This window comes from Scylla paramamosain, chromosome 34 (genome assembly GCF_035594125.1).
Source record: "Scylla paramamosain isolate STU-SP2022 chromosome 34, ASM3559412v1, whole genome shotgun sequence".
Classification (NCBI taxonomy): domain Eukaryota; kingdom Metazoa; phylum Arthropoda; class Malacostraca; order Decapoda; family Portunidae; genus Scylla; species Scylla paramamosain.
The window spans coordinates 14,685,220-14,712,719 of record NC_087184.1 but is presented as its reverse complement, the minus strand read 5'-3'; the positions used below and the strand labels follow the sequence as shown (position 1 = coordinate 14,712,719).

Sequence of the window (27,500 nt, the reverse complement as noted above, 5' to 3'; positions counted from 1 at the left end):
GAAGAAAGAAAGGAAGGAAGGAAGGAGCAAGGTGGATGATGAGGGACATAAAATTGAAGTTGTAGAATGACGACGAAGAGGAGGAGGAGGAGGAGAAGGAAGAAGAGGAGGAGGAAATGATGATGAAAGGAGGAGGAAGGCAGATCTAAATGCGCAAAAATTTTAAGTTATAAGAAGAGGAGGAGGAGGACAAGGACAAGGATTAGGAGGAGGAGGAGGAGGAGGAGGAGGAGAAGTTGGACGAAAAGGAGGAAAGGAGGATATGAAGGAAAGTAGGGGAGTGGATGTTAAGAAAAAAAAAGTTGTAGGAAGGAGGAGGAGGAGGAGGAGAAGGAGGAGGAGGCAGAAGGAATGAGTAGAAATAAATGTTATCAAAGAGGAAGAACAAGAAAGAAGAGTAGGAAAAGAAAAGAAGAAAATGGAAGAACAGAGGAGAAGGAGGAGGAGGAAGAAGACGAAAAAGGCTGAAGAGAAGAAGAAAAAGAAGGAGGAGGAGAAAATGAAGGAAGAAGTAAGAAAACAACACAAAAACAGTAGAAATAGATAAAGAAAATGAGAAGTAGGACAAAGAGGCGAAGGAGGAAGAAGAAGAAGAAGAGGAGGAGGAGAAAGAGGAGGAGGAGGAGGAAGAGGTGAAGTGTTTTATGATATTTGTCTAAGGAATGCTAATTAAGACGAAGAGTTAGCAGTTTATTGAGTTAGTTCGAATAAAATAGTTAGAGATTCTTCTGATTGCTCTTAAATATTCAGCACGTTTATTTACAGACGATATTGCAACAATCTCTTTAATAAATTGATTTCACTTACCGTTAATGTAAACAGAAAAAATACTCGTATGTTCAAACCTTATTTTTCTCCCTATTGCTGTGTTTTCTTGTTTTCCTTCGTTTTTTTTCCTGTTTTTTCCTCTTTCACATTTTTAAGTTTCTCTCTCTCTCTCTCTCTCTCTCTCTCTCTCTCTCTCTCTCTCTCTCTCTCTCTCTCTCTCTCTCTCTCTCTCTTAGTTTTTTCGTCCTCTTTTTTTTTCGTTTTCCTTCGTTTGGTTCTTCTACTTTTCCTCTTTCACCTTTTTCAGATTTGTTCTTGTCTTTTCTCTTTTCCTTTCTGTTCATTTTTTTTTTCATTTCTTTCTCTCGCTTACTTCTCTCTTCCTGCTTTTCTTCTTTCACTTTTTCGTATCTTTTTCTCTTTTCTTTCCTTCTGCTTTGTTTTTTTTTCCTTCTTTACTTTACTTTTCTTTCATTTTCCCACTCTTCTTCCATCTTTCCAAATTTCTCTCTTGTCTTTTCTTCCTGTTTCTTTCATTTTTTTCTTTCCTCCTTTCGTTCATTTTCTCTTGTCACCTCTTCTCTTTCAAATTTTCCCTTTCTCGCTTCCTCTTTTTCTTTTCTCTCATTTTTCATTTACTTTCCTGTTAAATCTTTTCCTCTTCCTTCATGCTTTCATTCTTTTCCCTCTCTCATTTTTCCATTCCGACTTTTATTCATCTTCTCTTCCTCTCCCTTCTGCTTCTCCTTTCTTCCCTTTCATCCAATCCCTCCCACTCACCCACACTCCCTCTCTCCCGTTTCCCCTTTCCTCCTCTCGCTACCTTCTTTCCCTTCCCCTTCCTCCCCCCCACCCAACCTTCGCCCCAGGCAGCGGCGACACTCACGCCCCATCTGACCTGATAAATGACCCTCCCCTCCCCCTTCCTCCCTCTTTGACCCTCCCCTCTTCCTCCCCCCCATATGCCACTGTCGAGGAAGGAAAGGAGGGGAATAAGGGAGGAAAAAAAGTTAAGGGATGGAGAGAGAGAGAGAGAGAGAGAGAGAGAGAGAGAGAGAGAGAGAGAGAGAGAGAGAGAGAGAGAGAGAGAGAGAGAGAGAGACTGACAAATAATCTCAAAAACAAACGAATTTACCTCTTTTAATTCTTTCTTTGTGTTCCTCCTCCTCCTCCTCCTCCTCATCTTCCTCCTGAGGGCGCCGCGGGTCAGCAGGGCGCCACTAACGGCTCCAGGTCACTTCACTACCGCCGCGACAGGTCAAAGGCGGCGACAACTCCCCCCTCTACCACACCCCTCCTTTCCCACTTCCCCTTGACCCCTCCCCTCTCTCCCTCCCCTGACCACCCGTGACCCCCAGGCAGGTGCAGCTCCTCCCCTCACCACGTCTCCCCATCACTCTCACTCCCACTCCCACCCCTCACTCGCTCCGCCCTCCTCCTCCTCCTCCTCCTCCTCCTCCTCCTCCTCCTCTTTTTGTTGTTCTTTTCTTTTTTCTTCTTCCACCTGCTATTGCTCCACACGTGTTTCTCTCTCTCTCTCTCTCTCTCTCTCTCTCTCTCTCTCTCTCTCTCTCTCTCTCTCTCTCTCTCTCTCTCTGACTGACTGACTGATTGACTGACAAGAAACACGGCGCCAAAGCAACGTGATCATAACACCGAGAGAGAGAGAGAGAGAGAGAGAGAGAGAGAGAGAGAGAGAGAGAGAGAGAGAGAGAGAGAGAGAGAGAGAGAGAGAGAGAGAGAATCACACACAGAAAAATAAAAATGCTAACCAATTTCATCCCATTCGGTTTTCCCTTCACCCCTGAGGCTGACGCGGGACACCTGCTAGGACACCCCACCGAGGAGGAGGAGGAAGAGGAGGAGGAAGAGGAAGAGGAGGAGGAAGGGGGGTGGATATGGTAGGACTCCAGCTCTTTTTCTTTAACGGTTTGCTTTTGTCATCTTAACAACTTTCAGAAGGCTCTAGTTGAAGTGACACGGGTTTTTACAGTTTTAGTGACATATTAACAAGATTTCTACATTACTGACAAGATAAACACCACTGAGAACTCGGCTATGCATCTCCGTGGCCTTTGAAAATAGTCATGATGAAGGTACACGTGTTTTTGATAATTTTTTACTATTCTAATGGCAGATAAACAAGATTCCCACATTATTAACGAGAGAAACACAATTGAGAACCCGACCAATCACCTCTGGCCTTTCAAATAGCCGCGACAAGAGAACGAAGCGGAATAGATGCTGGGAATTGTGGGTCGTGAGCTGGACGGGTTGTGGGCTAGTTGTGGGTTGGAGGTTTTGTTGTGGCTTCCTGTGTTGGGGTTCGAAAGGCTCTTGAGGTGCCACTGACTCCGAGGGGCGTCCTTTGTGGTGAGGGGAGGCGAGGGGAGGCGAGGGGAGGTGAGGGGAGGAGAGGGGAAGAAGAAGGGATGTTAAGGAAGCTTTGAGGAGTAGATAGGAGGAAATGATAGAGAATTAGTGCTTGTCTTTTGAGTGGGGAGGAAAGGGGAGGGGAGAAGATGGAGGGAAAGAAGAGGGGAGGGGAAAAATGAGGGAAAAAGAAGAGGGAAGAAGAAAATAAGGAAAAAGGAGAAAGAAAAGATGAGGGGAAAGGAAAGATGAGAAGAGAGCAAAAAGAGGAGAAAGGGAGGTATAGAAGAGAGACGAAAGGGAAAATAGAATAAAGGAAAAGGAGAGGGGAGACAAGAAGAAAGAAGAGGAAGAGGAGAGAAAAGGAGAGAGGGTAGAGAGGGAAAGGAGGGGAGCAGAGGAGAAATAGGAGGAAATAGATGTGAAAAGAAGAGAAAGAAGGAGAAGAATGAGAAGAGGAGTGAAAATAGAAATAAGGAAATGATGCAAAGGAAAAAGAAGGTAAAAAAAAGAAATGAAGAATGAAAGAAAGGGGAAGAGAAGAGAGAAAAAACAAAGGACAAAAAAGGGAGAAAGAAAAAAGAAGGAAAAAAAGATGAGAGAAAGATAACACAGGGAGAGAAAATAAGGGAGAGATTTGGAGAGGGAGAAAGAAGGAGAAAAAGAGGAGAGAAGAAAAAAATAGAGGGAATAAGAAACAGGAGGAATAAATAAGAGAGAGGAGAGAGGAAAAGGGTAAAGGGGAGAGGACACGGAGGAATGGGAGAGGAAGAGGGGGAGGGGTGACATAGGGGGGACCTACTGATGATGTACGAGTATAGGCTGAGAGAGAGAGAGAGAGAGAGAGAGAGAGAGAGAGAGAGAGAGAGAGAGAGAGAGAGAGAGAGAGAGAGAGAGAGAGAGAGAGAGAGAGAGTTACCTAACACGCTTCATATTACACCCCACCATAACACATGTCACGATCCCCCTCCCCCTCCCCCCTCCCCTCCCCTTCCCTTCCCTTCCCTTCCCCCTCCACCCTTCCCTCCATTCCTCCTCCATCCACTCATCCATTTCTCCCTCCACCCTTCCCTCCACTCTCCGCTATCGTTCCCTCCACCCCTCTCCTCCTCCTACTCCTCCTCCATGCCTCAATCTTTCTCTCCATCCTTTCTTTCCTCCCTCCCTCCCCTCTTTCCTCCATACTTTCTCTCTCCTTGCCTTACTCCTCCAGCCTTTCCTCCCTGTTTCCCTCCACCCCTCACTTCCCTCCATCCTTCTTTCCTTCACCTCCCTTGCTCTCCCTTTCAAGTCCCTATGCATTCCCAAACCTCTCCCTCTCTCTCCCCCTCTCTCTCTCTCTCTCTCTCTCTCTCCCGCCCCTCTCCTTCTCTCCCCTCTCTCGTCCCCTGTCACCTCTCCCCCCTCCCCACCCATCTACCGTACAAGCGTTATGTTACATGTTCGTCACATACCTAGTACATTCACACACACACACACACACACACACACACACACACACACACACACACACACACACACACGATGTTAAGTTCATAAGGAAACTAATAATTTTTTCCTGTTCATGTTGTTTTTTCCCTCTTTTATTGTTGTTGTTGTTATTAGTGGTGGTGGTGGTGGTGAGAGAGAGAGAGAGAGAGAGAGAGAGAGAGAGAGAGAGAGAGAGAGAGAGAGAGAGAGAGAGAGAGAGAGAGAGGCATTGCTACTTTCTACCTTCATTTAGAGGAGGAGGAGGAGGAGGAGGAGGAGAAGGAGGAGAAGGAGGTGTAGTGTAGATGCTGGAGGAGGAGCAAGAAGAGAAGGAGAAGGAGGAGGGGAAGGAGAAGGAGAAGGAGGAGGAGGAGGAGAAAGATGCAATATGGAGAGAAGATGAAATTTGAGATAAAGAAAGATAAATGAGAGATAAAAAAAAAAGCAATCTCTCTCTCTCTCTCTCTCTCTCTCTCTCTCTCTCTCTCTCTCTCTCTCTCTCTCTCTCTCTCTCTCTCTCATATGTTAGTGGTTTCGTTTTATTAATTTGAGTTGTGAGTGTGTGTGTGTGTGTGTGTGTGTGTGTGTGTGTGTGTGTGTGTGGTGTGTGTGTGTGTGTGTACATCACATCTTCCATTAATTAATATTTTTCGGACGTAAAAATAGCGATTGGAGAGAGAGAGAGAGAGAGAGAGAAGAGAGAGAGAGAGAGAGAGAGAGAGAGAGAGAGAGAGAGAGAGAGAGAGAGAGACCAATAACATCTATCACGAAAAGAAAATAAGAAGAAAGTAATGTTGAAGGAAAAACACATGAAAAGAAAGGAAAAAGAGAACAAGAAGGAAAAAATAAAGAAAAAAATGAAGGAAAGAAAACAACAGAAGCAGCACAAACGAAAAAAATAAAAATAATCACGAAAGGAAAAGGAAAACACGAAAGAAAAACAAAGGAAAAGAACGACAAACAGACAGACAAAGCACCATAAAAACTAACACGAAAAAAAAAACAGAAATAAAAACAAGAAAACACTAAGAAAGACAAAACGAAAAAGACAAAACACCAATAAAATCAACATCAAAGGGAAAAAAAAAGGAAAAAAAACTGATGATACGAATAAAAAGGAGAAGGACGAGAGGGGAAGCGAAAGCGAGGAAATGCGTGAACGATGACAATAATTTTCCAGTGAGACTCGGGGAGCAGAGGGCGGCAGGAGACGGGCTCAGCTTACACGTGTTTTAATTAAAGTAAGAGCAGCGCTTAAGAGAGCAATACGAGGACACACACACACCCGCGGAACACACCAGGCAAGGTACGTTACACCCCGCCACTACACCCCTGCGCACCCCTCGTCACTGCTCCTCTCTACACAGCCGCACCCCTCGTCACCCCTCCTCTCCACATCACTCCGCTCTCCTTTTCTGCATCTCTCCTCCTCACCTCTGCGCTATGTTCCTCTTTCTTACCCTCCCTTCATCCCTCTTCACCCCTCCACGATACTCCTCTTCCTCACCCCTTCTCTGCACTCTCTCGTCAGCCCTCCAGGATATCGCTCTTCACTCCTCATATGTTGTTAGTGGCAGTACTGTTGTTGTTAATGTTGTTGTTGTTGTTATTATTAATACTGTGTTGATTTCGTCTTCACAGCTCTAACTTTTACTACTACTACTACTACTACTACTACTACTACTACTACTACTACTACTACTACTCTTACCCTTCACCTCACATCCCCATCAAGCAGCCCCCTCCCTTCCCAACCTTCCTAACTCCCCCTTCTTCTTCTACGCAGTTTCCTACCTCACCCCTCATCTCGCTACAACCCGCGTACCGCCTGCTACACCCCACTTAACCTTGTACACCCGCTGACCTCCTCCTCCCCCTCCCCCCCACAATATATACACCCTCTTCTTTCACCACTATCACTCCCCCCCTCCCCGTGTGCGTGTGTGTGTGTGTTTTATTTGTTGGGTCTAGAAAAACACTGAGGAAATGTCATGAAAATAAAGTAAGAAGAAGTAAAGGAAATGAGAGACAGACAAAAATTAAAACACTTCAACGTAGGAAAGAAAACGTGAAAAAAGTAAGGGAAAAAATAAAGGAAAAGGTAATTACTATTTTAAAACAACACCTGTGGGGAAAAAAAATAGGGAAAAGTTAACGGAAAAGAGAAGCAATCATAGAAGCATCAGAGGGGGGAAAACAGGAAAATAAGTTAAGGAAAATTAAAGGAAAACAAAGGGAAAAAAAAAGTGTATGACGAAGAAGAAAAGCAAGGAAAATTATTGGTGGTGTATGTAATGAAAGAAAGATGATAATAATAATAATGATAATTCTGTTAAAATGGAACGAAAGAGAATGAGAAAAAGGAGATGAAAGAAAGAGATAAAGAAATAAAAAGAATGAAAAAAAACATAATTGCAACATATGAATTACGGACTAATCTCTCTCTCTCTCTCTCTCTCTCTCTCTCTCTCTCTCTCTCTCTCTCTCCTCTCTCTCTCTCTCTCTCTCTCTCTCTCTCTCTCTCTCTCTCTCTCTCTCTCTCTCCAATGTTATTCTTCCTCTTTCTCATTCCTCCTTTATTATTCGTCCTCTTCCCTCGTCTTTCTTTTCTCCTCTATTGTTCTCATCCTCTATTATTTCTCTCTTCCTCCTCTTCTTCCTCTTTCTCTTCCTTTTCCTCGTATTCCTCATGTTGTTTTTTCCTCCTCTTCCTTTCATCGTATTCTCTCTCTCTCTCTCTCTCTCTCTCTCTCTCTCTCTCTCTTCTCTCTCTCTCTCTCTCTCTCCTCTCTCTCTCTCTCTCTCTCTCTCTCTCTCTTCTACTTTCTCTACGTCCATCATCATTTCGTCCTTCACCACCACCACCACCACCCACCACCACCACCACCACCACCATCTTGAGCAACAAACGACCACTCTCACGATGATATTGTTTACGAGACAGGAAGATGTATTTTTTATATGTACATGTGTGTGTGTGTGTGTGTGTGTGTGTGTGATCTAGTTACCGGGAAGTGAAGGATGAATAATGGCTGAGAGAGAGAGAGAGAGAGAGAGAGAGGAGAGAGAGAGAGAGAGAGAGAGAGAGAAGAGAGAGAGAGAGAGAGAGAGAGAGAGAGAGAGAGAGAGAGAGAGAGGTGTATTACTCAAGGTGTTAATTTGTGTCTCTTTAATCAACAGGTGTGCGTCCAGGTGACCACAAAGAACCATGTGAGTGTTACTGTGTGTGTGTGTGTGTGTGTGTGTGTGTGTGTGTGTGTGTGTGTGTGTGTGTGTGTGTGTGTGTGTGTGTTGGTAATGTCACGGATCAATATATTATTCAGCGTTTCATTGCCTTATCTTCTTCTTCTTCTTCTTCTTCTTCTTCTTCTTCTTCTTCTTCTTCTTACTCCTCCTCCTCCTCTTCACTCCTCCTCCTCCTCCTCCTCCTCCTCCTCCTCCTCCTCCTCCTCCTTCTCATTTTCATTCTTTATATTCCCCATCTTCATTATCGTCTTCATTTTGCTCATCGTCCTTCTTCTCTTTCCTCGTGTTCATATTGTCCCCAGTTATTCAATTAACTTTTCCTTTCCTCCTCCTCCTCCTCCTCCTCCTCCTCCTCCTCCTCCTCGTCTCCCTTCTCCACCTTCTCTGTCTTTACCTCAATTGTAGTTCCATTCAACTCTTCCAATTTATCCCTCCTCCTCCTCCTCCTCCTCCTCCTCCTCCTCCTCCTCCTCCTCCTCCTCCTCGTCAGCCTCGCCGTGTGAAGAATAACACCCATCACGGCAACTCAAGAATAATGTAATTGCCAATATTATTTCAGAGCAAATGGCGGACCTGTCTTGAAGTCCAATAAATCAGGGTCGGATTCTGGCAGCCTGTCTCCCTCCCCTTCCCCCCTTCCTCTTCTTCCCCCTCTCTTCCTCCTCTCCAGTTCCCCTCTCCCCCATCACCCCACTATGCATTTGGGGTGTTGGGGGGGTGCCTGGGTTGTTGGGGGGAAAGGGGTTATGACTGGTATTAATTGGGTTGTGTGGCTGTGGTTGTGGTGGTGGTGGTTGGGGTGGTGGTTGTGGTGGTGGTTGTGGTTGTGGTGGTGGTGGTTATGATGGTGGTGTGGTGGTTGTAGGAACTATTGTAAACCTCTATTTTATCTTTTTGGTCCTCCTTCTCCTCCTCCTCCTCCTACTCCTACTATTACTACTGCCACTACTCTTGCAACTACTACGAGTACCATTACTACTATTTTCCCTTTTAAGAAGAGTCAAGAAAGAGGAAGAAATAAACAAGTAGTAGTAGTAGTAGTAGTAGTAGTAGTAGTAGTAGTAGTAGTAGTAGTAAGGACACATCATCATCTCTCATCTCTCACTGCCACTCCCTCCCTCCCTCCCTCCCTTATCACTGCGCATCTTTCTTCCTCTCTCTCTCTCTCTCTCTCTCTCTCTCTCTCTCTCTCTCTCTCTCTCTCTCTCTCTCTCTCTCTCTCTCTCTCTGTTGTCACATGTTAATTTACCGACAGCTCTTAATCATCAACGTCACGAAGTTTGAGGGCAAGAGAACCACTTAGAGGAACGCCGGTGTGTGTGTGTGTGTGTGTGTGTGTGTGTGGGTGTGTGTGTGTGTGTGTGTGTGTGTGGTGTGTGTGTGTGTGTGGTGCGTGTGTGTGTGTGTGTGTTATTTTTTCGTATTTTTCTTGTTTTTTTTTTTTAAGTTTGTTTAGATTTTTAAGTACAGTACGTTGTGTGTGTGTGTGTGTGTGTGTGTGTGTGTGTGTGTGTGTGTGTGTGTGTGTGTCGTGTGTGTGTGTGTGTTTATTTGTTTGTATTTGTATATTTGTTTTGTTCATGTTTTGTTTTGCACGTGTTTTTTTTTCCTATATTTTTTCATTCTTCCTTTCCTTCTCTTCTTTGTTATGTTTTGTTTTCTTGCTTTCTTTTTCCATTTAATTTCCTCAGGTTTCTTTCTTTCTTTCTTTCTTTCCTTCCTTCCATTTATGTTCGTCTTTTTCTTTTAATCTTCTCTTTTTTTTATCTACCGTTCGTTATTTATTTTTCATACTCTCGTATTTCTATACACGATTTGAAATTATCCTGCAATGAATCTTATTATTATTATTATTATTATTATTATTATTATTATTATTCATGTCGTTTACAAAATAATAATTAAGTCTTGCTAGAAGGACTGTTTATTTTTTGACAGTCTGAGAGGAGAAGGAGGAGGAGGAAGAAGAAGAGGAGGAAGAAGGGGAGGAGGAGAAGGAGGAGGAGGAGGAGGGAGGCGGGAGTGAGGAAGGAGGAAGATCTGTGTCGGAGTGAGGAAGGAAGGTAGACGAGTCGGAGGAGGAGGAGGAGGAGGAGGAGAGAGAAGAAGAAGAAGAAGAAGAAGAAGAAGAAGAAGAATGAGGATAAGGAAATATGATGGTGAAGATGATGATAATGGTTGAAAGAAGAAGGAAAAGAAGATAAACAGTTGGGAAAAGGCGTAGAAGAAGTAGTAGGAGAAGAAGAAGAGAAGAAGAAGAAGAATGAGGATAAGGAAATATGATGGTGAAGATGATGATAATGGTGAAAGAAGAAGGAAAAGAAGATAAACAGTTGGAAAAGGCGTAGAAGAAGTAGTAGGAGAAGAAGAAGAAGAAGAAGAAGAATGAGGATAAGGAAATATGATGGTGAAGATGATGATGATGATGGTGAAAGAAGAAGGAAAAGAAGATAAACAGTTGGAAAAGGAGTAGAAGAAGTAGTAGGAGAAGAAGAAGAAGAAGAAGAAGAAGAATGAGGATAAGGAAATATGATGGTGAAGATGATGATGATGGTGAAAGAAGAAGGAAAAGAAGATAAACAGTTGGAAAAGGAGTAGAAGGAGAAGTAGTAGGAGAAAAGAAAAAAAGAAGAAAGAAAGAACAAAGAACAAAGAACAAGAACAAGATAATGATGGTGAAAACGAAAACAATAACAAAAGAAAAGAAAAAAACAAAAATGAAAAGAAAAGAAAAAAACAAATAGCTGCAACAGGAGGACCACGACTATTACTGCGAGGAGGAAGAAGAGGAGGAGGAGGAGGAGGAGGAGGAGGAGGAGGAGGAGGAGGAGAGCCCTGAGACCCACAAACCTTAGCCCCTCCCACTCTATCACCCCGCAGTGAAGGGACGCGTTCACCCCCTCACCCCACCCCTTCACCCCTTCACCCCTTCACCGCCGCGCGATAGCTGAGGTATTTGGCTTAGTTTGTTTTGATATCGAAGGGGGGGGAGGGGACCGTGACCAAGGGCGTGAGTGACCCTGGGGAGGAGGGGAGGGGAGGGGAAAGTGAGGGTAGGAGGAGAGGGGAAGACAGAAGGAAAAGTTAGGGGAGGAAGACAAAATCGGAAGGGGAGAGTGACGAGAGAAGAGGGAGAGGGAAAAGTGAGAGGGAGTAGAAGGGAGAAGGGGAGGTAGTGGGAAAAGTGAGGAGGGGGGAGGCAGAGGGAAACTGAGGGAGGAAGAGAAGAGGGGAAATTGAGGGGGAGTGAGTTATATGTGGTATGTGTATTAGGAATGTAAAGAGGAGGAGGAGGAGGAGGAGGAGGAGGAGGAGGAGAAGGTAGCATATGAATGAAAAATGGGAAGAGAAAGAGGAAAATGAGGGAGAGGAAGATGATGCATATGTAAATAAAAGGGAGAAAAAGAGTGAAAATGAAAAAGAAAACGAAAAGGAAATACAGATGATAATGAGGAGGAGAGGAGAGGAAAAGGAGAGGGAAAAAAGAGGCTACAGAAAAAGGTGATGATAAAGGGGAAGAGAAGGAATGGAAGAGAGATGATGGGGTGGAGATGAAGAGAGAAGTAGAGAATGTGATGATACGATGACCACAGAAAGAGAAGAGATAGATGATGATAATATTGAGAGAGAGAGAGAGAGTGAGAGAGAGAGAGAGAGAGAGAGAGAGAGAGAGAGAGAGAGAGAGAGAGATTTACTTATACCGTACTTCTTCAAATATTGTTCTTCTGATATCTCTCCTCCTCCTCCTCCTCCTCCTCCTCCTCCCTCCTCCTCCTCCTCCTCCTCCTGCTCCTACTCCTTCTCCACGTGTCAGAGGTCACGGGAGGTGCCGCCAGAGGTCAGTCCACCTATCACAGCTTGTTATGTGAGGGTGATCACACACACACACTCACACACACAGGATTCAAGTTACTACACTCACTAAATATAGTCAAGAGAGAGAGAGAGAGAGAGAGAGAGAGAGAGAGACGAGAGAGAGAGAGAGAGAGAGAGAGAGAGAGAGAGAGAGAGAGTGTGTGTGAGTGTGTGTGTGTGTGTGTGTGTGTGTGTGTGTGTGTGTGTGTGTGTGTGTATAAATCATATAGTACTCTTGTCCTCATCATTTTCATCTCTAGTCCTCCTCCTCCTCCTCCTCCTCTTCCTCCTCCTCCTCCTCCTCCTCCTCGTCTTCCTTCCTTCCTTCAGCGAGGACATTAACTTACAGTACTTGAGTTAGTGTGAGTGTGCGGTAGATAAGAGCAAGTGCAGAGAGAGAGAGAGAGAGAGAGAGAGAGAGAGAGAGAGAGAGAGACGAGAGAGAGAGAGAGAGAGAGAGAGAGAGAGAGAGAGAGAGAGAGAGAGAGAGAGAGAGAGAGAGAGAGAGAGAGATGGAGGATATACATCTCGTTTTTATGTCTCGTTAAAACACTGGGTTCTCTTGTGACGCGTTCCATTCTCTCTCTCTCTCTCTCTCTCTCTCTCTCTCTCTCTCTCTCTCTCTCTCTCTCTCTCTCTCTCTCTACTGAAGGAAAGTAAGACCAAAACACGCATCATGTCAAACCCCAAACACACACACACACACACACACACACACACACACACACACACACACACACACACACACACACTCAAGGGCAGTGTGTGGTCCTTTCTCTGCGCGACACAAGGACTGCGATGGAGGAGGAGGAGGAGGAGGAGGAGGAGGAGGAGGAGGAGGTGAAGGGTAAGAGAGAGAGAGAGAGAGAGAGAGAGAGAGAGAGAGAGAGAGAGAGAGAGAGAGAGAGAGAGAGAGTTTTCATAAAGTGAATAGAGAAATGCAGAAGGAAGAAAAGAAAAAAAAAGAAAAAAAAGAAGAGAGGGAAATCGACTCGCTACTGTAGGAAAAGGGAAAAAAAATAAGAGGAAAAAATGCTACGTAGGAAAGAGGAAGGATAATAAAAATGGAGAGAATGAAGGAAGGAAATAAACGAAAAGGAAGAGATGAATTTGGTGGAGGAAAGGGGAAAAGGAAGAAAGGAAGGAAAAAGGAAATAAATGAGAAACAAAGAAGAATTGCAGAGAAAACTAAGGGGAAAAGATAAAGAAAAGAAGGAAAGGAAAGGAAGGGAGAGAGAGGGAGGGAGGAAGAGAAGGAAATAAAGATGAAGGAAGGAAGGGAAACAATGAAGGAAAGAGAGATTGAAAAGAAGGAAGGACAGAAGAGAGAATTAAGGAGAAAGGTTGAGAGAAGGAAAAGAAAGGAGAGGGAGGAAGGAAGAGAAGGAAATAAAGGTGAAGGAAGGGAAAAAATGAAGGAAAGAGATTGAAAAGAGGGAAGGACAGAAGAGAGAATTAAGGAGAAAGGGTGAAAGAAGGAAAAGGGAGAGTGAGGGAGAGAGGGAGAGGGAGGGAGCGTTGACAGATTCATCACCCCACTGGCGGCCGTGAAGGAGCAAGGCGCCCTCCCATTGGTCCGCCCGCCACGCCTCTCAGCCAATCAGCGGCCGAGTTAGGAGCGGAGGTAAATAAGAGAAAATAGGGAAGACATGGGAGTAATTGGCTTGTTTTTGTGTTTTTCTTCTTTCTCTTCCTTCTTCTCCTTCATCTTCTTTCTCTTATCCTCCTTTCTCTTCCCCCTCTTACTACTACTACTACTACTACCACTACTACTTCAACTATTTTATATTTTTTCCGTGTAAGAAAAAAGAAAAAAAAAAGTAAAGAATAATAAGCAGACTAATTAGATAAACAACAACAACAACAACAACAACAACAACAACAACAACAACGATTAGTATAGGAGTGAAGAAAGAGCTGTGCCAGGAGGAGGAGGAGGATGAGGAGGAGAAGGAGGGAGGAAAAGAATAATAATAAAAGCGAAAAAAAGAGGAAGAAGGAAAAATACGAATGAGGGAAAAAAAGGAAGGAAGGAAAGGATTTAAAGACAGGAAATGAGGAAAATAAGGGAGATAAGACAGAAGATAAGGAGAAAATAGGGAAAATGAAGAGAGGAAAAGGAGACAATGTGGGAGGGAGGAAGGAAGGCAAGGAGGAACAGAAAGAAAGGGAGGAGGACTATTAGGGAGAGAAAAGGAGGAGGAGGAAGAGGAGGGGGAGGAGAATAGTACTCAACCCTCCCGTCTGGTGTGTAATGGGAGGGAGCAAAAACACCCATGACTCACCCCCTCCCCCCCATTCCCTCTCTCCCATCCTTTTCCCAATCCCTCTCCCTCTAATGATGATGATGATGATGATGATGATGATGATGATGATGATGATCGTGGTGGTGGTGGTGGTGACGCTTACTCATAATAACGTTTTCACACACACACACACACACACACACACACACACACACGCACACATACACAGTTTATTTGTTTAAGTTTGCATGATGAATTATTAGTGTATTGCTTTTCCTAGCTTCATTTTACTCTTATTCAATTTCACCACCACCACCACCACCATCATCACCACCACCACCACCACCACCACCACCACCACCACCACCACCACCACCACCACCACTACTACTACTACTTCTATTACAGCTGCAATTGCTCTGAAATATATAATAGTAGTAGTAGAGTAGTAGCAGTAGTAGTAGTAGTAGTAGTAGTAGTAGTAGTAGTAGTAGTAGTAGTAGTAGTAATACCTAGGAGAATATTATTAGTTTTTGTTATGTTTAAAAGTAATTTGATTTATCCTATACAAATATTGATTAAACTCTCTTTTATCCCCTCTCTCCTCTCCCTCTCTTCTCTCCCTCTCCCTCTCCCTCTTTCTCTCTCCTCCGTTCCCTCTCCCTTTCCCCTTTCGTCATCTAATCCTCTGAAATTAAAATAATCCTCCCCTTTTTCTTCTTCACAAAATGCTAAACACAATTACGCCGTGAAGTGATTTGAGTGTGATCCTGTTGTGAGTGCGTGCAGGTGTGTGTGTGTGTGTGTGTGTGTGTGTGTGTGTGTGTGTGTGTGTGTGTGTGTGAGCGTTTAGTGTCACAGCTCTGTTGGGAGTTTTTTTTTATCTTGTTCTTCTTCCTGTTCTTCCTCCTCCTCCTCCTCCTCCTCCTCCTCCTCCTCCTCCTCCTCCTCCTCCATCTTTCCTCACTTTACGTATCTCTCACTCTCTTCCCTTTCCTCTCTCCTTTATCTACATTCCTTATCCTCTCCTTTCTCTCTTCCTCCTTACCGTGACCCAACCTGACCTGACCTCTTCAGGGAGTGTCACGGCTCATTAGAGTGATGCCAGGGTCACCTCTACCCCGTCCCCCTTTTTTCCCCTTTCCCCTTTTCCCGCATCCTGTTCTTTCCCCCAATTCTTTCCCTTTTCCTCTTTTCCTTCTTTTGACCTTTTCCTATGAGGTCAACCCGACACCAGGAATTAACGCGGTCATCTGCATCCTCTCCCTGACCCTTGGCACTCTCACTAATAGGTTCAAGTGGCGGTCTTTAGTGCCTCTGGGCTGCCACGTGTAGGGCTGATGGCTCCTTGCAGCTTCCCTTGTGTTTCTCTGTCCCTGTCTGTCTTTATTAACACTCTCCCAGAAACACTAAAAGTACATCAAGGGTTCTTTGATGTTAGCTCGTAAATAGCTAACGATTACATACCTTCATCTTATGTTTGCTCTGTTCCCCTGTAATCTCAATACCAGCCTGTCAGTGATAAGGCTGGCTCTTGACTGATGTCCTTTTCACAATACTGTATCTATATATGTAAGTACTGCATCTGAATCTGCCTTTGTGTATAAACTTTGGACCGTATTCTGAAGCACCTTTGCGCCGCACCTTCATTACATTCAAAAGGCTCTAGTTGAAGTTAGGTTTTTAAAGTTTTTTTTTTTTTTTATGGTTCTAGTGACTTATTAACAAGATTTTTTTTTCTTCTACGTTATCAGCAGGAGAAACACCCTTGAAAGCCCGGCTAATCATCATCTTTAGCCTTTGAAACTAGCCGCGGTGAGACAGCAAAGCGTTTCTGAATGCGGGCTGTGCAGGTGACTCAGTTTACACGATTTTCTTTTCTTTTTTTAAACGAATGCAGCTTGATACGACTTGAAATACATTAGATTTTACTGAATTTATGGTTTTCAGCCCAGCAACATCCAGCCCAACCGCTCATTCGCGCTGTACAGACGTAATTGTTAAGGGAATCTTTTTTTTTTCTTTTTTTTTTGTGCATTTCTGTTGTTTTTAGCTTTCATGTTTAAAGTTCGGATTAGTAAGCAAGGGTAAAGTGCAGGGATTAGATTCAAGAACAAAACGGTGCAATTTAGCAAGTTAAATCCCTTAACTACCTTGTTTCCCCGTTAGTCATTAGGGTTTTCATGTTATTTTTTTTTTCACGATTTTTGTTTATGCTTGGAAGTCTTTTTGCACCATATAAACTGAGAGCCACCTACGTACATACATACATACAAACGTGGTCAGCATGCAAGATAAGTAATAAGACCACCACCATCACCACCATCACCATCACCATCACCACCATCACCATCACCATCACCACCACCACCACCACCACCACCACCACCACCAGCCAGGCACTGTCTTGATTCCGTGGGAGTGTTTGTTGGTGTTGTGGTGATTAATGACCTGCTCCTGACCTGACCCTGCTCCTGGGGGGTCAACTGGAGCCGTGACCCGACCTAGACTGTCACATGACCCCTTCTCATCCCGACGGAGGGAAGAGACAGAAGAGAAGGATGGAGAGAGAGAGAGAGAGAGAGAGAGAGAGAGAGAGAGAGAGAGAGAGAGAGAGAGAGAGAGAGAGAGAGAGAGAGAGAGAGAGAGAGAGAGAATTGTGACCTACTAAATAAATACAGCGAAGGACAGAAAAACGAAAAAAACACAGAAACACACAAACGTAAAACAGACACACAAACACACACACACAAAAAAAAAAAAACAGACACAAAGATAGACAGAGACAGACAAAAACAAACAAAACAAACACACATCACATTACCGGAGCCACAAAAAACAGACACACACACACACACACACACACACACGGAGATAGACAGGAACAAGAAACAGAAGCACAAGAAACAGAGAACACAGAAAGTCAAGTGCCACCCCAGTGTTGTCCCGGGCCACCAGTGCCACGCTAATGGAGACAGGAGGGCCGCCGCGCCACATGTCAGGGCCAGAGGGCGCCACAAGGGGGGGTGACCTCTGACCCTCGGTTGACCAAAACATGTTGTAAGGTCAAGTGTAGGAACAGGTGTGTGCGTGTGTGTAGGGAAGGAGGGGAAAACAGCAGGTGTCCTTGGTGTCAGGTGGTCTACACACACACACACACACACACACACACACACTCACACATTCAGAAACACCTGGATTAATATCGCCATTGTGTTTTTTTTTTCTTTCGTTTACTAATGGTGGAATGATGTAAACTACCTTACGCTACGTTAGGTTTGGCCAGGTTAATTCATGTCTTTTTTTTTTCAAGGGGAACTAAGGTTAAATTAAACAAACACCCGAATTGATATCACTATTAATTTACGCGTATTGTTAATTTTCTTTTGTTTACTAATGACGGAATGATGTAAATAATCTTATATTACGTTAAGTTATGCTAAATAAAGTTAGGGCAAGTTTATTTTGGGACGACTTAGGTTAGGTTCACTTGACACATACATTACAAGTAGCTCACCATTAAAGTATAAGTCATTCTAACAATGTAATATCTTTCACCTGTGGCTCTTGATTAGTGCTTGCAGGTGAACAGTTCCCACACAGTTCGCAAGGTGGCGTTAAAAAGCTGCATTTTGGCGCGCCGTATTTCTGCCACGAGAAGCGAGAGTCTGGAAGCTTTGGGAGGGTGAGAAGTTTGAGCGTGCGAGGCGGCGGAGGAGGCGGAGGAGGAGAGAGGAGCGATGGAGGAGGCTGGGGATGTGGAAGTCGAGGATTTGGTGGAGAAGAAGGATACTAGGTTGGAGAAGGAGGAGGCGGAGGAGGAGTGAAGGAAGTGGGAGGGGCGGAGAGACAGAACAGACAGGGATGGCGGGAGGAGGAAGAAACATCCTTTTTTGTCGCAAGGGGTCAGGGCGGGCTTCCGTTTTTGCGTCTGGGCGGAGAGAAGGTCCTGGGACTCCCTCTGGCCTGCTGCAGACTCCACACGGAAGCTGGACGTGGCCTGCAGCATCTCTAGGAACTCCCATACCATCACCACCACCAGCACGCCAACTACCGCGAAGAAAACAAGACGCGAGATGAAAACACTACGCTGTTCTCTTCCCTCACTCACGTACCGCTGCAGACACGCCTTGTACTCCCTCAGGATATCTATACGGGCAAGCAGGAGAGTGAAGGACGCGCATAAGAACTCCCGTGGGTTAGGACACGCTCTGCTGTGGTGCACTAGAGCTGGGGCGCCTAGGGAGAGAGGGAACGGAAGGCAGGAAGCGAGTTTCTGAGTCCAGGCTAGAGGGCCCTGTGTTAACTGAGCCGCCTCTTGTGTCAGTATCTGAGTCTCGTGCAGTAGAGTGACAGTAGCGTCCAGCCTCACCTCCACCGCCTCCACGACCCTGCTGCCCGCGTGTCTGAGCAGCGCCAAGCCCCAGCACGCGAGGGACAGCACACACACGCACTGCTTCACGGATTCCCATCTCGGCATCACTAGTTAAGCGCGGTAAACTGCCTCCCAGTGTCGTCGATGCGAAAAATTAATGTTTCATGGTTTACATGTAGGTTTTTTTTTTCCAGCAATTTCACTCGATATGATTATTCCGTGTTTTATTGATTAATGTATTGTATTTTTAACCTTGTCTGTTCTATCTATACTGAAAAAAATAAATAAACTTAACCTATCATAACTTAGCCTAGCCTAACCTAACCTAACTTAACCTAACCTAACCTAACCTAACCTAACCTAACCTAACCTAACTTAACCTATCATAACCTAACCTAACTTAACCTATCATAACCTAACCTAACCTAACCTAACCTAACCTAACTTAACCTAACTTAACTTAACCTAACCTAACTTAACCTAACCTAACCTAACCTAACCTAACTTAACCTACCCTAACTTAACCTAACTTAACCTAACCTAACTTAACCTAACCTAACCTAACCTAACTTACCCTAACCTAACCTAACCTAACCTAACCTAACCTAACCTAACCTAACTTAACCTATCATAACCTAACCTAACCTAACCTAACCTAACCTAACTTAACCTAACTTAACTTAACCTAACCTAACTTAACCTAACCTAACCTAACCTAACCTAACCTAACTTAACCTACCCTAACTTAACCTAACTTAACCTAACCTAACTTAACCTAACCTAACCTAACCTAACTTACCCTAACCTAACCTACCCTAACCTAACCTAACTTAACCTAACCTAACCTAACCTAACCTAACTTAACCTAACCTAGCCTAACCTAACCTAACTTAACCTAACCTAACCTAACCTAACCTAACCTAACCTAACCTAACCTAGCCTAACCTGACCTAACCTAAATTAACCTAACCTAACCTAACCTAACCTAACCTAACTTAACCTAACCTAACCTAACTTAACCTAACCTAGCCTAACCTGACCTAACCTAAATTAACCTACCCTAACCTAACCTAACTTAACCTATCATAACCTAACCTAACTTAACCTATCACAGAAATTTTTGTTCTTCCTGACGGGGTGAGAAAAATTTTGTTGAGTGGAAAATATTCATGTGGAAAACGTAAGCAGGGGGAACTTAGGTATAATACGGATCTCACTTATTTTCAGGGGCTTATGGGAAACTTTCAAGGCTGCTTCTGAAACCTTGAGGCGATGGGGAGACAACTGCAGGGGGAAAATCATAGGGAAGGGAGGTTGTGAGAAAGACGAGAAGAAGGGAAGGAATGGTAATGAAAAAAGGGGGAAAGAAAAAAATAATAGGGGAGAAAAAGCGACGGTTCACACACACACACACACACACGGCAAACATACGACACTAATACACAGCAACGGGCAAAAATAAAAAGATTTCGCACATAAAAAGAAAAACGAAACTGCAAAACGAGGAAGATGACAAAAAGTAACAAGACCAAGCGAGCGTAGCGAGAAAGACCACAAAAACAGAGAGAGAGAGAGAGAGAAACTCAATCCCAAATCTGCGCTGATAAGAGAAAGAATATACGAGGTTACAGAGAAGAAAAAGGAGGAGAAAGACAAGCAGAAGGAGAAGGAAGAGGAAGAGGAGGAGGATTTAAGAAACGATAAACCAAAAAAAAAAATCTTCACGAATAAGAATAAAAATAATAATAGCTTTGTTTAAAAAATAAACGCGAATTCTCATTTACACCCAATGTTGATTTTTTTTTTGCTATAACCTGACGCTCTTTTTTCACTAATATCGTTGTTGTTGTTGTTGTTGTTGTTGTTGTTGTTGTTGTTGTTGTTGTTGCTATTGCTGCTGTTGTTATTTTCCCTACTTTTCATTTCCTCTGTCCATTTTTTTTTCATTTCATACACTTGTGCCTCTAATCGGAGAGAGAGAGAGAGAGAGAGAGAGAGAGAGAGAGAGAGAGAGAGAGAGAGAGAGAGAGAGAGAGAGAGAGAGAGAGAGAGAAAAAAATTATCAACATCCCTATTAAAAGTTTGCTAGATTTAACATCCTTGAGAAACCTTAAAGGCGAAGAATGTTCCTTTCATCTACCACTCTGTTTGGGGGATCCGTTTCTTTCCATCTCTTCTCTCTAATGTAACTCAGGCACGCTGGAACCCGTTACTTCTCGTCCCGCCCTCAAAGCATGCAAGGAAGGTTGTTACAGCTGCTCTTATGTTTTTGTTCTCCATCTTCTACCTGATAGCGAGGCGAAATTAGTAGTAGTAGTAGTAGTAGTAGTAGTAGTAGTAGTAGTAGTAGTGGTAGTAGTAGTAGTATTGTCTTGTTGTTGTTGTTACTATTATTATCCGATTAACTTTCATATTTATTGCCTTTATTTATCCTTGTACTACAGTTACTATTATTATTATCATCATTATTTATCGATATATATTTTCTATCGGTTTCCAAGGGCGGCTATGAGATACAGAAGCGAGGGTCGGGCGGCCATCTTGTCTCGCGCCCACGTGGCCTTACGGGAAGCAACGACAACCTACGCCCACACCCTTCACCCTCCTCCCTTACCCACCCTTCTCCTTTTCCCTCCACTCACCCCCTTTCTCTCTCTGTCTGTCTGTCTGTCTCTCTCTCACGCCCATTACAACCCCGCCCACATACTTCCATACGCTCCCCTTCCTTCAAACTACCACTCAGTGCCCCCCTCCGCCCCACAACACCCCCAGTACCTCCTTCAGCGCATTAAAGTCACCACTCCCATAAAACCCCCTTAACATATCACCCTTCTCCCCCTTTAGCAGCACCCCCCTTCTCCCATACACTCATATATCACGCCCATAGCAGCCGTAACATTTCCTTCCACCTTCTACGGTCCCCCTTAAACACACTCGCGCTCTGCCAAACAAACTTAACTGTGACCGTCTTTTTACTAACAGATCTTTGTAATTTGGTGTTTGGATGGACGTGAAGTTACAGTGAGGTTGGTTTCATCTTTGCTGAGTTTGAGAGGTATGTTTTTTTAAGATTGTGATGTAAAAGGAATAAGGTTTTTTAAAAGATGTAGGTGATAATGGTAGTGATTGACTAGCTGTGGTAAACTCTTCTTTGCTAATCTGACGGAACCTAACTTCATTCTCGTTCTCCTTGTCTGACTTAGTTTAATCTACCTTAAATTCTCCTCAGTATATATGAATTGCAAAAATATAACTAAATAACTATAATATTTAATCAATTATGTTTAAATGTTTCGCAAGGTAATATAAAAGATAAAGGATTTCTTTGTTAGCGCTCCTGTTCTAATTTATCAACCAAACTTGACTTAACCTAAACTCTCCCTTGCACACATATACAGCAAAGATAAGAATTAGAATATGTATAATAATTCGCGTTTATTTATTTATTTTTTAAGCAAGGAGATACAGAAGAGATTGTTGTTGTTGTTGTTGGCTTTCCTAATCTAATTTACTAACCTTACCTAGTCTGCACATATGTTTAGTAAAGATAAAGACTAGAACACATTACCATTAATTCGCGTTTAATTGTTAACGAGGAAATATGGAGTTATAAAAGAAATAAAGGAATTTTGTTGGTCGAAAGGGAACCCGAAGCAGACCAAAACAAACGCAGAACAAAGGAACATCGACTCATCAAAATAAAATCGAATAAATACACGAGAAATAAAAAGAAGAAGAAAATGTAGCATCATCGCACATTAAAACCCCAAAACAAAAACAAAAACAAAACAAAGCAAAACAAAACAAAAAAGATCACCATCACACATACATGAAAAAAAAAAATATATATATATAAACATAAACAAAATAAAAGAAAGCAGCACCATCACACTGAAAAAGAAGTAACACCACATGGAAAAACACCAAAAAATCACATAACCACACTCAAAAAACAAAAATAAAACACACACACACACACACACACACACACACACACACACACACACACACACACACACACACACACCAAAAACAACAACAACAACAACAACAACAACAATCACCACAACACTCACGGTCTGGGGGCTGGGTTGCGGTCCCTCTGGCGTCGATTCTTGAACCAGTTGGACACCTGCGTGAGGGTGAGGCCCGTCTGCTTGGCCAGGTTGCGCTTCTCATCGGGGGTCGGGTAGCGGTTCTGCTTGTAACACTCCTTCAGCGCCAGACGAGACTTTTCCTTGAAGCAGTAGATAGTTTCCTCGCCGTCCCAGATTGTCTTGGGCAGCGGGTACTTCTTGCGTATGCGGTACTTGTCCACGGCACCTGCGGGGATGTGAGGCGGGAGTGGTAGTGGCGGTGGTGGCAATAGTGATGATAGGTGGAGTACGGACGCGAAGTGGGGGGTAATAGTGGTCGAGATGGGTAGTAGTGATGGTGGTGGATGAAACTGGGACGCGAGATTAGAGTAGTAGTAGTGGTGAGTGAAGTTAGGGACGCGAAGTGGTAGTGATGGTGATAGTAGGTGGAGTAGGAGCATGAGGCGGCAGTAGTAGTATGGTAGGTGGAGTTACAGACGCGAAGTGGCAGTGGCGGTGATGACAGATAAAATAAAGGAAGGGAAGTGATTTAAAAACTTCTCGCGTGGCACCGTAACAAGTAAGGTGGCGGTGATAACTGATAAAATAAAGGAAGGGAAGTGATTTAAAAACTTCTCGCGTGGCACCGTAACAAGTAAGGTCACAAGGCGCCGAATTATAAAGCTTCATGAAAACAGTATAGCAAGATTAACAAAAATAAGATCTACTTCAAATTTAAAAGACTAAAAAGACAAAAAAATAAAAAAAAAATATAAACACTCCAAATAATCCGGGCTGTGATTTAAATGTAAGTACTAACAGTAAGTGAGATGGAAATGACAGTGGTGATAAGTAACATTAGGTTGCAAGGTGACGGTGGTAGTGGTGGTGGTGGTGGTAGTGGTGGTGGTGGTGGGTAAATTTCAGGAGATACGCCATACCCACTCATGCACTAACCGGAAACTGTACTCTCTCTGTATTCCTGTTTTTTTTTTCTTTCCTTGTTTTCTAATCTCTTGTATATCCCCTAGTAATCTTTGTATCCCCTCTACACGGCTTTTCTATCCAACTTTTCTTCAATAAACTGCTAACCTGTCAATGTAGCCTCAGCGTTCATGCCCTGACGGTGATGCCTTGTCGCGCCCCGTAGCTGTGGACATGATGTGATTATTATGAGAAGCAGAGGGACATGAGCAGAGATAATGAGTATAGACATGTTTTTTTTTTTATCTCTCTTTCTTTTTTGGGGGAGGGGACGGGGGAAGGAAAGGAGAAGGAGCGCCATTGTAAGTGGAATTTATTTATTTATCTATGCGTTTACTTTACTATTAAAGAAGCATAGATGATGAGTATAATTTGTTTTTTTAGGGTAGGGGAAAAGAGAAGCAGCAGCATTGTAAACGAACTTTCTATATTAATTTACCTGTTTATTTATTCACCTCACTTATTTGTGTTCTTGGCCGCGCTCCCTGACACGTAAAAGCAAAAAAAAATTCATAAACAAACAAATAAATAAATAAATAATAACTGAAGCACTGAATAGAGGACATGAGGTTATAAATACAAGTCACCCGAACACAATACAAGTAAATGGAGCAGTGAAGGCAGGACATTGCGTTATAAATAGTCCTGGTATACGAGACTGATGTGAAGAGTGAAGGACATCAGGGTAGCCAAGCTTTACAATTTGGCAGTACTGGAACACCGCCTTGCTGGGACATGGGTGAGTGGGATGTGTACTCTTAAACATTCCGGTCTCTCACAAGGACTGTTTTTCAAATGCTACAAGGGTAATTGATGATTCGGATTCCCATGGCTGTTTTTTTTTTCTTTTTTTTCTATTGACAATGTAGATTATTTGTTAAACTATTAGTAGAGTCATGGGAACAGTCTTGAAAATCGCTGTAACTTCCACTAGAGCCTGTTAAACTCCCGCTAGAATCATGAAAACACCCTTGAAAACCCCAATAACTGTGACGAGAACCTTGACTACCGCTAGAGTCATGAAAACACCCTTAAAAACCCCAATAACTTTTACCAAGACCTATTAAACTACCGCTACAATTATAAAAACACCCTTGAAAACCCCAATAACTTTGACGAGAACTTCTTAAACTGTCACTAGAATCATGAAAACGCTTGACCCGTTAAAACTACCACTACAATCATGAAAACACCCTTGAAAACCCCAGTAACTTTGACGAGAACCCGTTAAACTACCGCTAGAACCACGAAAACACCCTTGAAAACCGAACACTTTGACGAGGACCTGTTAAACTACCTACAATCATAAAAACACCATTGAAAAACACCCCGATAACTATACCACAGCGGCCGTCGAGAACAGAAGTCAAGATAAAAGACCAAAATATTGAAGATTACAAAGATAAAAAAAAATAAATAAATAGATAAATAAATAAATAGATAAATAAATATGGATATTCTTCGTATGTTTGCTCAATTGTATTTTCCTCCTTGATTTTCACAATACGCAAACGATTTCTTGTTTCGCTGCTTTTAATTGTTACTTTTTAATTATTTCTCTGTATCCAGGTTACATTGTCTCCGCCTTTGAGTTACGTTGAATTATTATTATTATTATCATTATTATTATTTAAGCGTGAATAAATATGCGTTAAAAAATCATGAAGAGAGAGAGAGAGAGAGAGAGAGAGAGAGAGAGAGAGAGAGAGAGAGAGAGAGAGAGAGAGAGAGAGAGAGAGAGAGAGAGAGAGAGAGAGTGTGTTTGCCGCCCAGTGCACACCAATTGTTACCGGATGGTGGTGAGTGAATGTAATTATATGCCATTAACTGCGGCTGAGAGAGAGAGAGAGAGAGAGAGAGAGAGAGAGAGAGAGAGAGAGAGAGAGAGGATACGCAAATGAAAAAAGTATATGACTGGTAAAATAATGCTCTTGTAATTCTCTCTCTCTCTCTCTCTCTCTCTCTCTCTCTCTCTCTCTCTCTCTCTCTCTCTCTCTCTCTCTCTCACGATCAAGCGGTGGTGAATAATGGCAGGAAGTGACGTCACGAACAAGAAACAAAACAACAAACTAGTGATTAATTGCCTCTCCTTTTTCTTCTCTTCATCTCCCCTTTCCTCCCTTCACTTCCCCTCACTGCCATCTCCACTCCGCTAACCCTCTCTCTCTCTCTCTCTCTCTCTCTCTCTCTCTCTCTCTCTCTCTCTCTCTCTCTCTCTCTCTCTCTCTCTCTCTCCTCAGTCTTCTACCCTATAATTTACCAGAGATTAGCTTAGTAATTATAGTAGTGGTGGTAGTAATGATAGTGTTGGTGGTAGTGATGGTGGTGGTGGTGGTGGTGGTGGTGGTAGGAGGCTAGGTTGTAGGCGTAGCATTTATGGTGAGTACTGGTAGTGATGACTGTGGTGAGTTTTAATAAGCGTGCTGTGTGGCAGGCTGCAGTGGTGACTACAAGAGATAACAAAGCATTACAGAGGATAACTACTCTGTTTGGTTGCATTACACTAATGACGACCAGATGATGACCGTATCCAGGTAGCCGGTAACTAGAAACCATTACCAAGATAACCTGTATCTAGTAAGCAGTGCCTAGGTAACCAGTGCCAAGGCTACCGGTATCTGTGAACCAGTGCCCAGGTGACCAGTAACCAGGTAACCAGTGCCCAGGTAACCGGTATCTATTAACCAGCACCCAGGCAACCAGTATCCAGTCACCAGTGACCAGGTGACCAGAGGCCAGCACCAGGTGGCAGCGGGACTCACCCAGGGGTCGCTGCCGTATCTTCTCCGCCTCCTTGTAGTGGGCGCGGTACCACATGTTCTGCATCTCCGTGTGGTACTTGGGTGTGAAGGTGTTTGTCTCCAGGATGCTGTACACGTCCTTGAAGGTGCCCCTGTGGAAGGCCACTGCTGCCCGCGCCCTCAGGATCACCTCTGAGGAGCGGGACACCTCCGTGTGTAGCGGCAGGATGGACAGAAACCTTCCCAGGCGCTCCATGTCGCCCGCCTGCAGCAGAGTCTCGCACACACAGTCGATCTGCTCGGGGCTGAACTGCAGGCTGCCCTTGCCGCCCTGCAGCAGGCTGGAGCCCTCGGGGGTGGACGCGGACGATGAGGAGGACGTGGATGAGGAGGAAGAGGACGAGGAGCCGCCTGTGGTGACGCCCGGGCCCTCCACTGCGTCCCTGGCCATGCTGGGGGCGGGGGCTGCGGTCCCTGGGGCCACGAGGGCATGGGGCGTGGTGGGCGCCGTGGAGGGGGCGAGGGCGCCTGGGGAGGGAATGGAGAGGCTGCCGAGGGAGTCTACTGATGGGGGACGACCCGGTTCACACGTCTTCATCGTCATGAAGCAGCGGTGGTGGCCAGCGGTGCCCGGGCGGGCCGCCTCAACACCCGCTCATCGCCTGGGCCTCGCGCCGCGCCTGCCACTCCACCACACTGTGCCTCGCCACGGACTCCCGCCGCACACTCAGTGCCCCTGGCGGCCCGCCACCATGCTGGGCTGCCCCGGAATCAACAGGTCCTCGCTGGGCGCGGCGATGCTCAACGCGTGGCCTCCGATGAAGCCTCAGTTTTGCGTCACACTTGCCTCCCCGTCACATGTTCCGCTCTCGAGAGCTTAAAATGAGCTTGTTCCGTGTCAAGAGATCCTTGTCCAAACCTTTCCTCATCTTTCTTTCACACTCCCGCCCACGCCGCCGGCCGCGCCGCGCTGAGTGGCGGGGCTGGCTGCGTGCGGGCGGGGCGGCGGTGAGGCGGCCAATCCGTGGTGCGTGTCTGTGGCGGGGCGGGGCAGCCGGCACGCCGACAACCCGGGGTTGGCTCGCCGCGACAAAAGGATGCTGGCGGGGGGCGTGGCCAGCCCGCGTCAGGATTATCTCCCGAGTAGCGGCGGGGGGGCGCGCGGCCTTTGTGGCGGCACAATGCCATCCTTACCTAACGTCAGCGGCCAGGGCGGCCTGAAAGGTGGCGGGCCGGGGCGCCGACGCCACAATCCACGAGAAAAAGAACAATAATGGCCCGGCGAAGGGACGCCAGAGGAGCAGTCCGCTGCACCCGCACCGCGCCCTCAGCCCAGGCTTTTTTTGTCACGCTCCTCATCCACCTC

General features: G+C 44.6%; 2 protein-coding genes across 2 annotated transcripts in view; one reads left to right on the top strand and one right to left on the bottom strand.

The window, feature by feature from the left end:
* LOC135090255 (homeobox protein SIX3-like) overlaps positions 1-27,073 on the bottom strand; it is a 34,558-nt gene extending 7,485 nt beyond the window's left edge. Inside the window, exons 1-2 of the mRNA XM_063986855.1 lie at positions 26,156-27,073; positions 22,410-22,656 (exon numbers count right to left, since the gene is read on the bottom strand). Coding sequence (XP_063842925.1) covers positions 22,410-22,656; positions 26,156-26,738 — 830 coding nt within the window. The 5' untranslated portion in view covers positions 26,739-27,073. The remainder of the gene's footprint in view (positions 1-22,409; positions 22,657-26,155) is intronic.
* A 358-nt stretch (positions 27,074-27,431) lies between these two features.
* LOC135090254 (glycine receptor subunit alpha-2-like) overlaps positions 27,432-27,500 on the top strand; it is a 49,694-nt gene continuing 49,625 nt past the window's right edge. Inside the window, exon 1 of the mRNA XM_063986853.1 lies at positions 27,432-27,500. This exon is cut by the window's right edge and continues 19 nt beyond it. The gene's annotated coding sequence lies outside the window, so the exon portion shown is untranslated.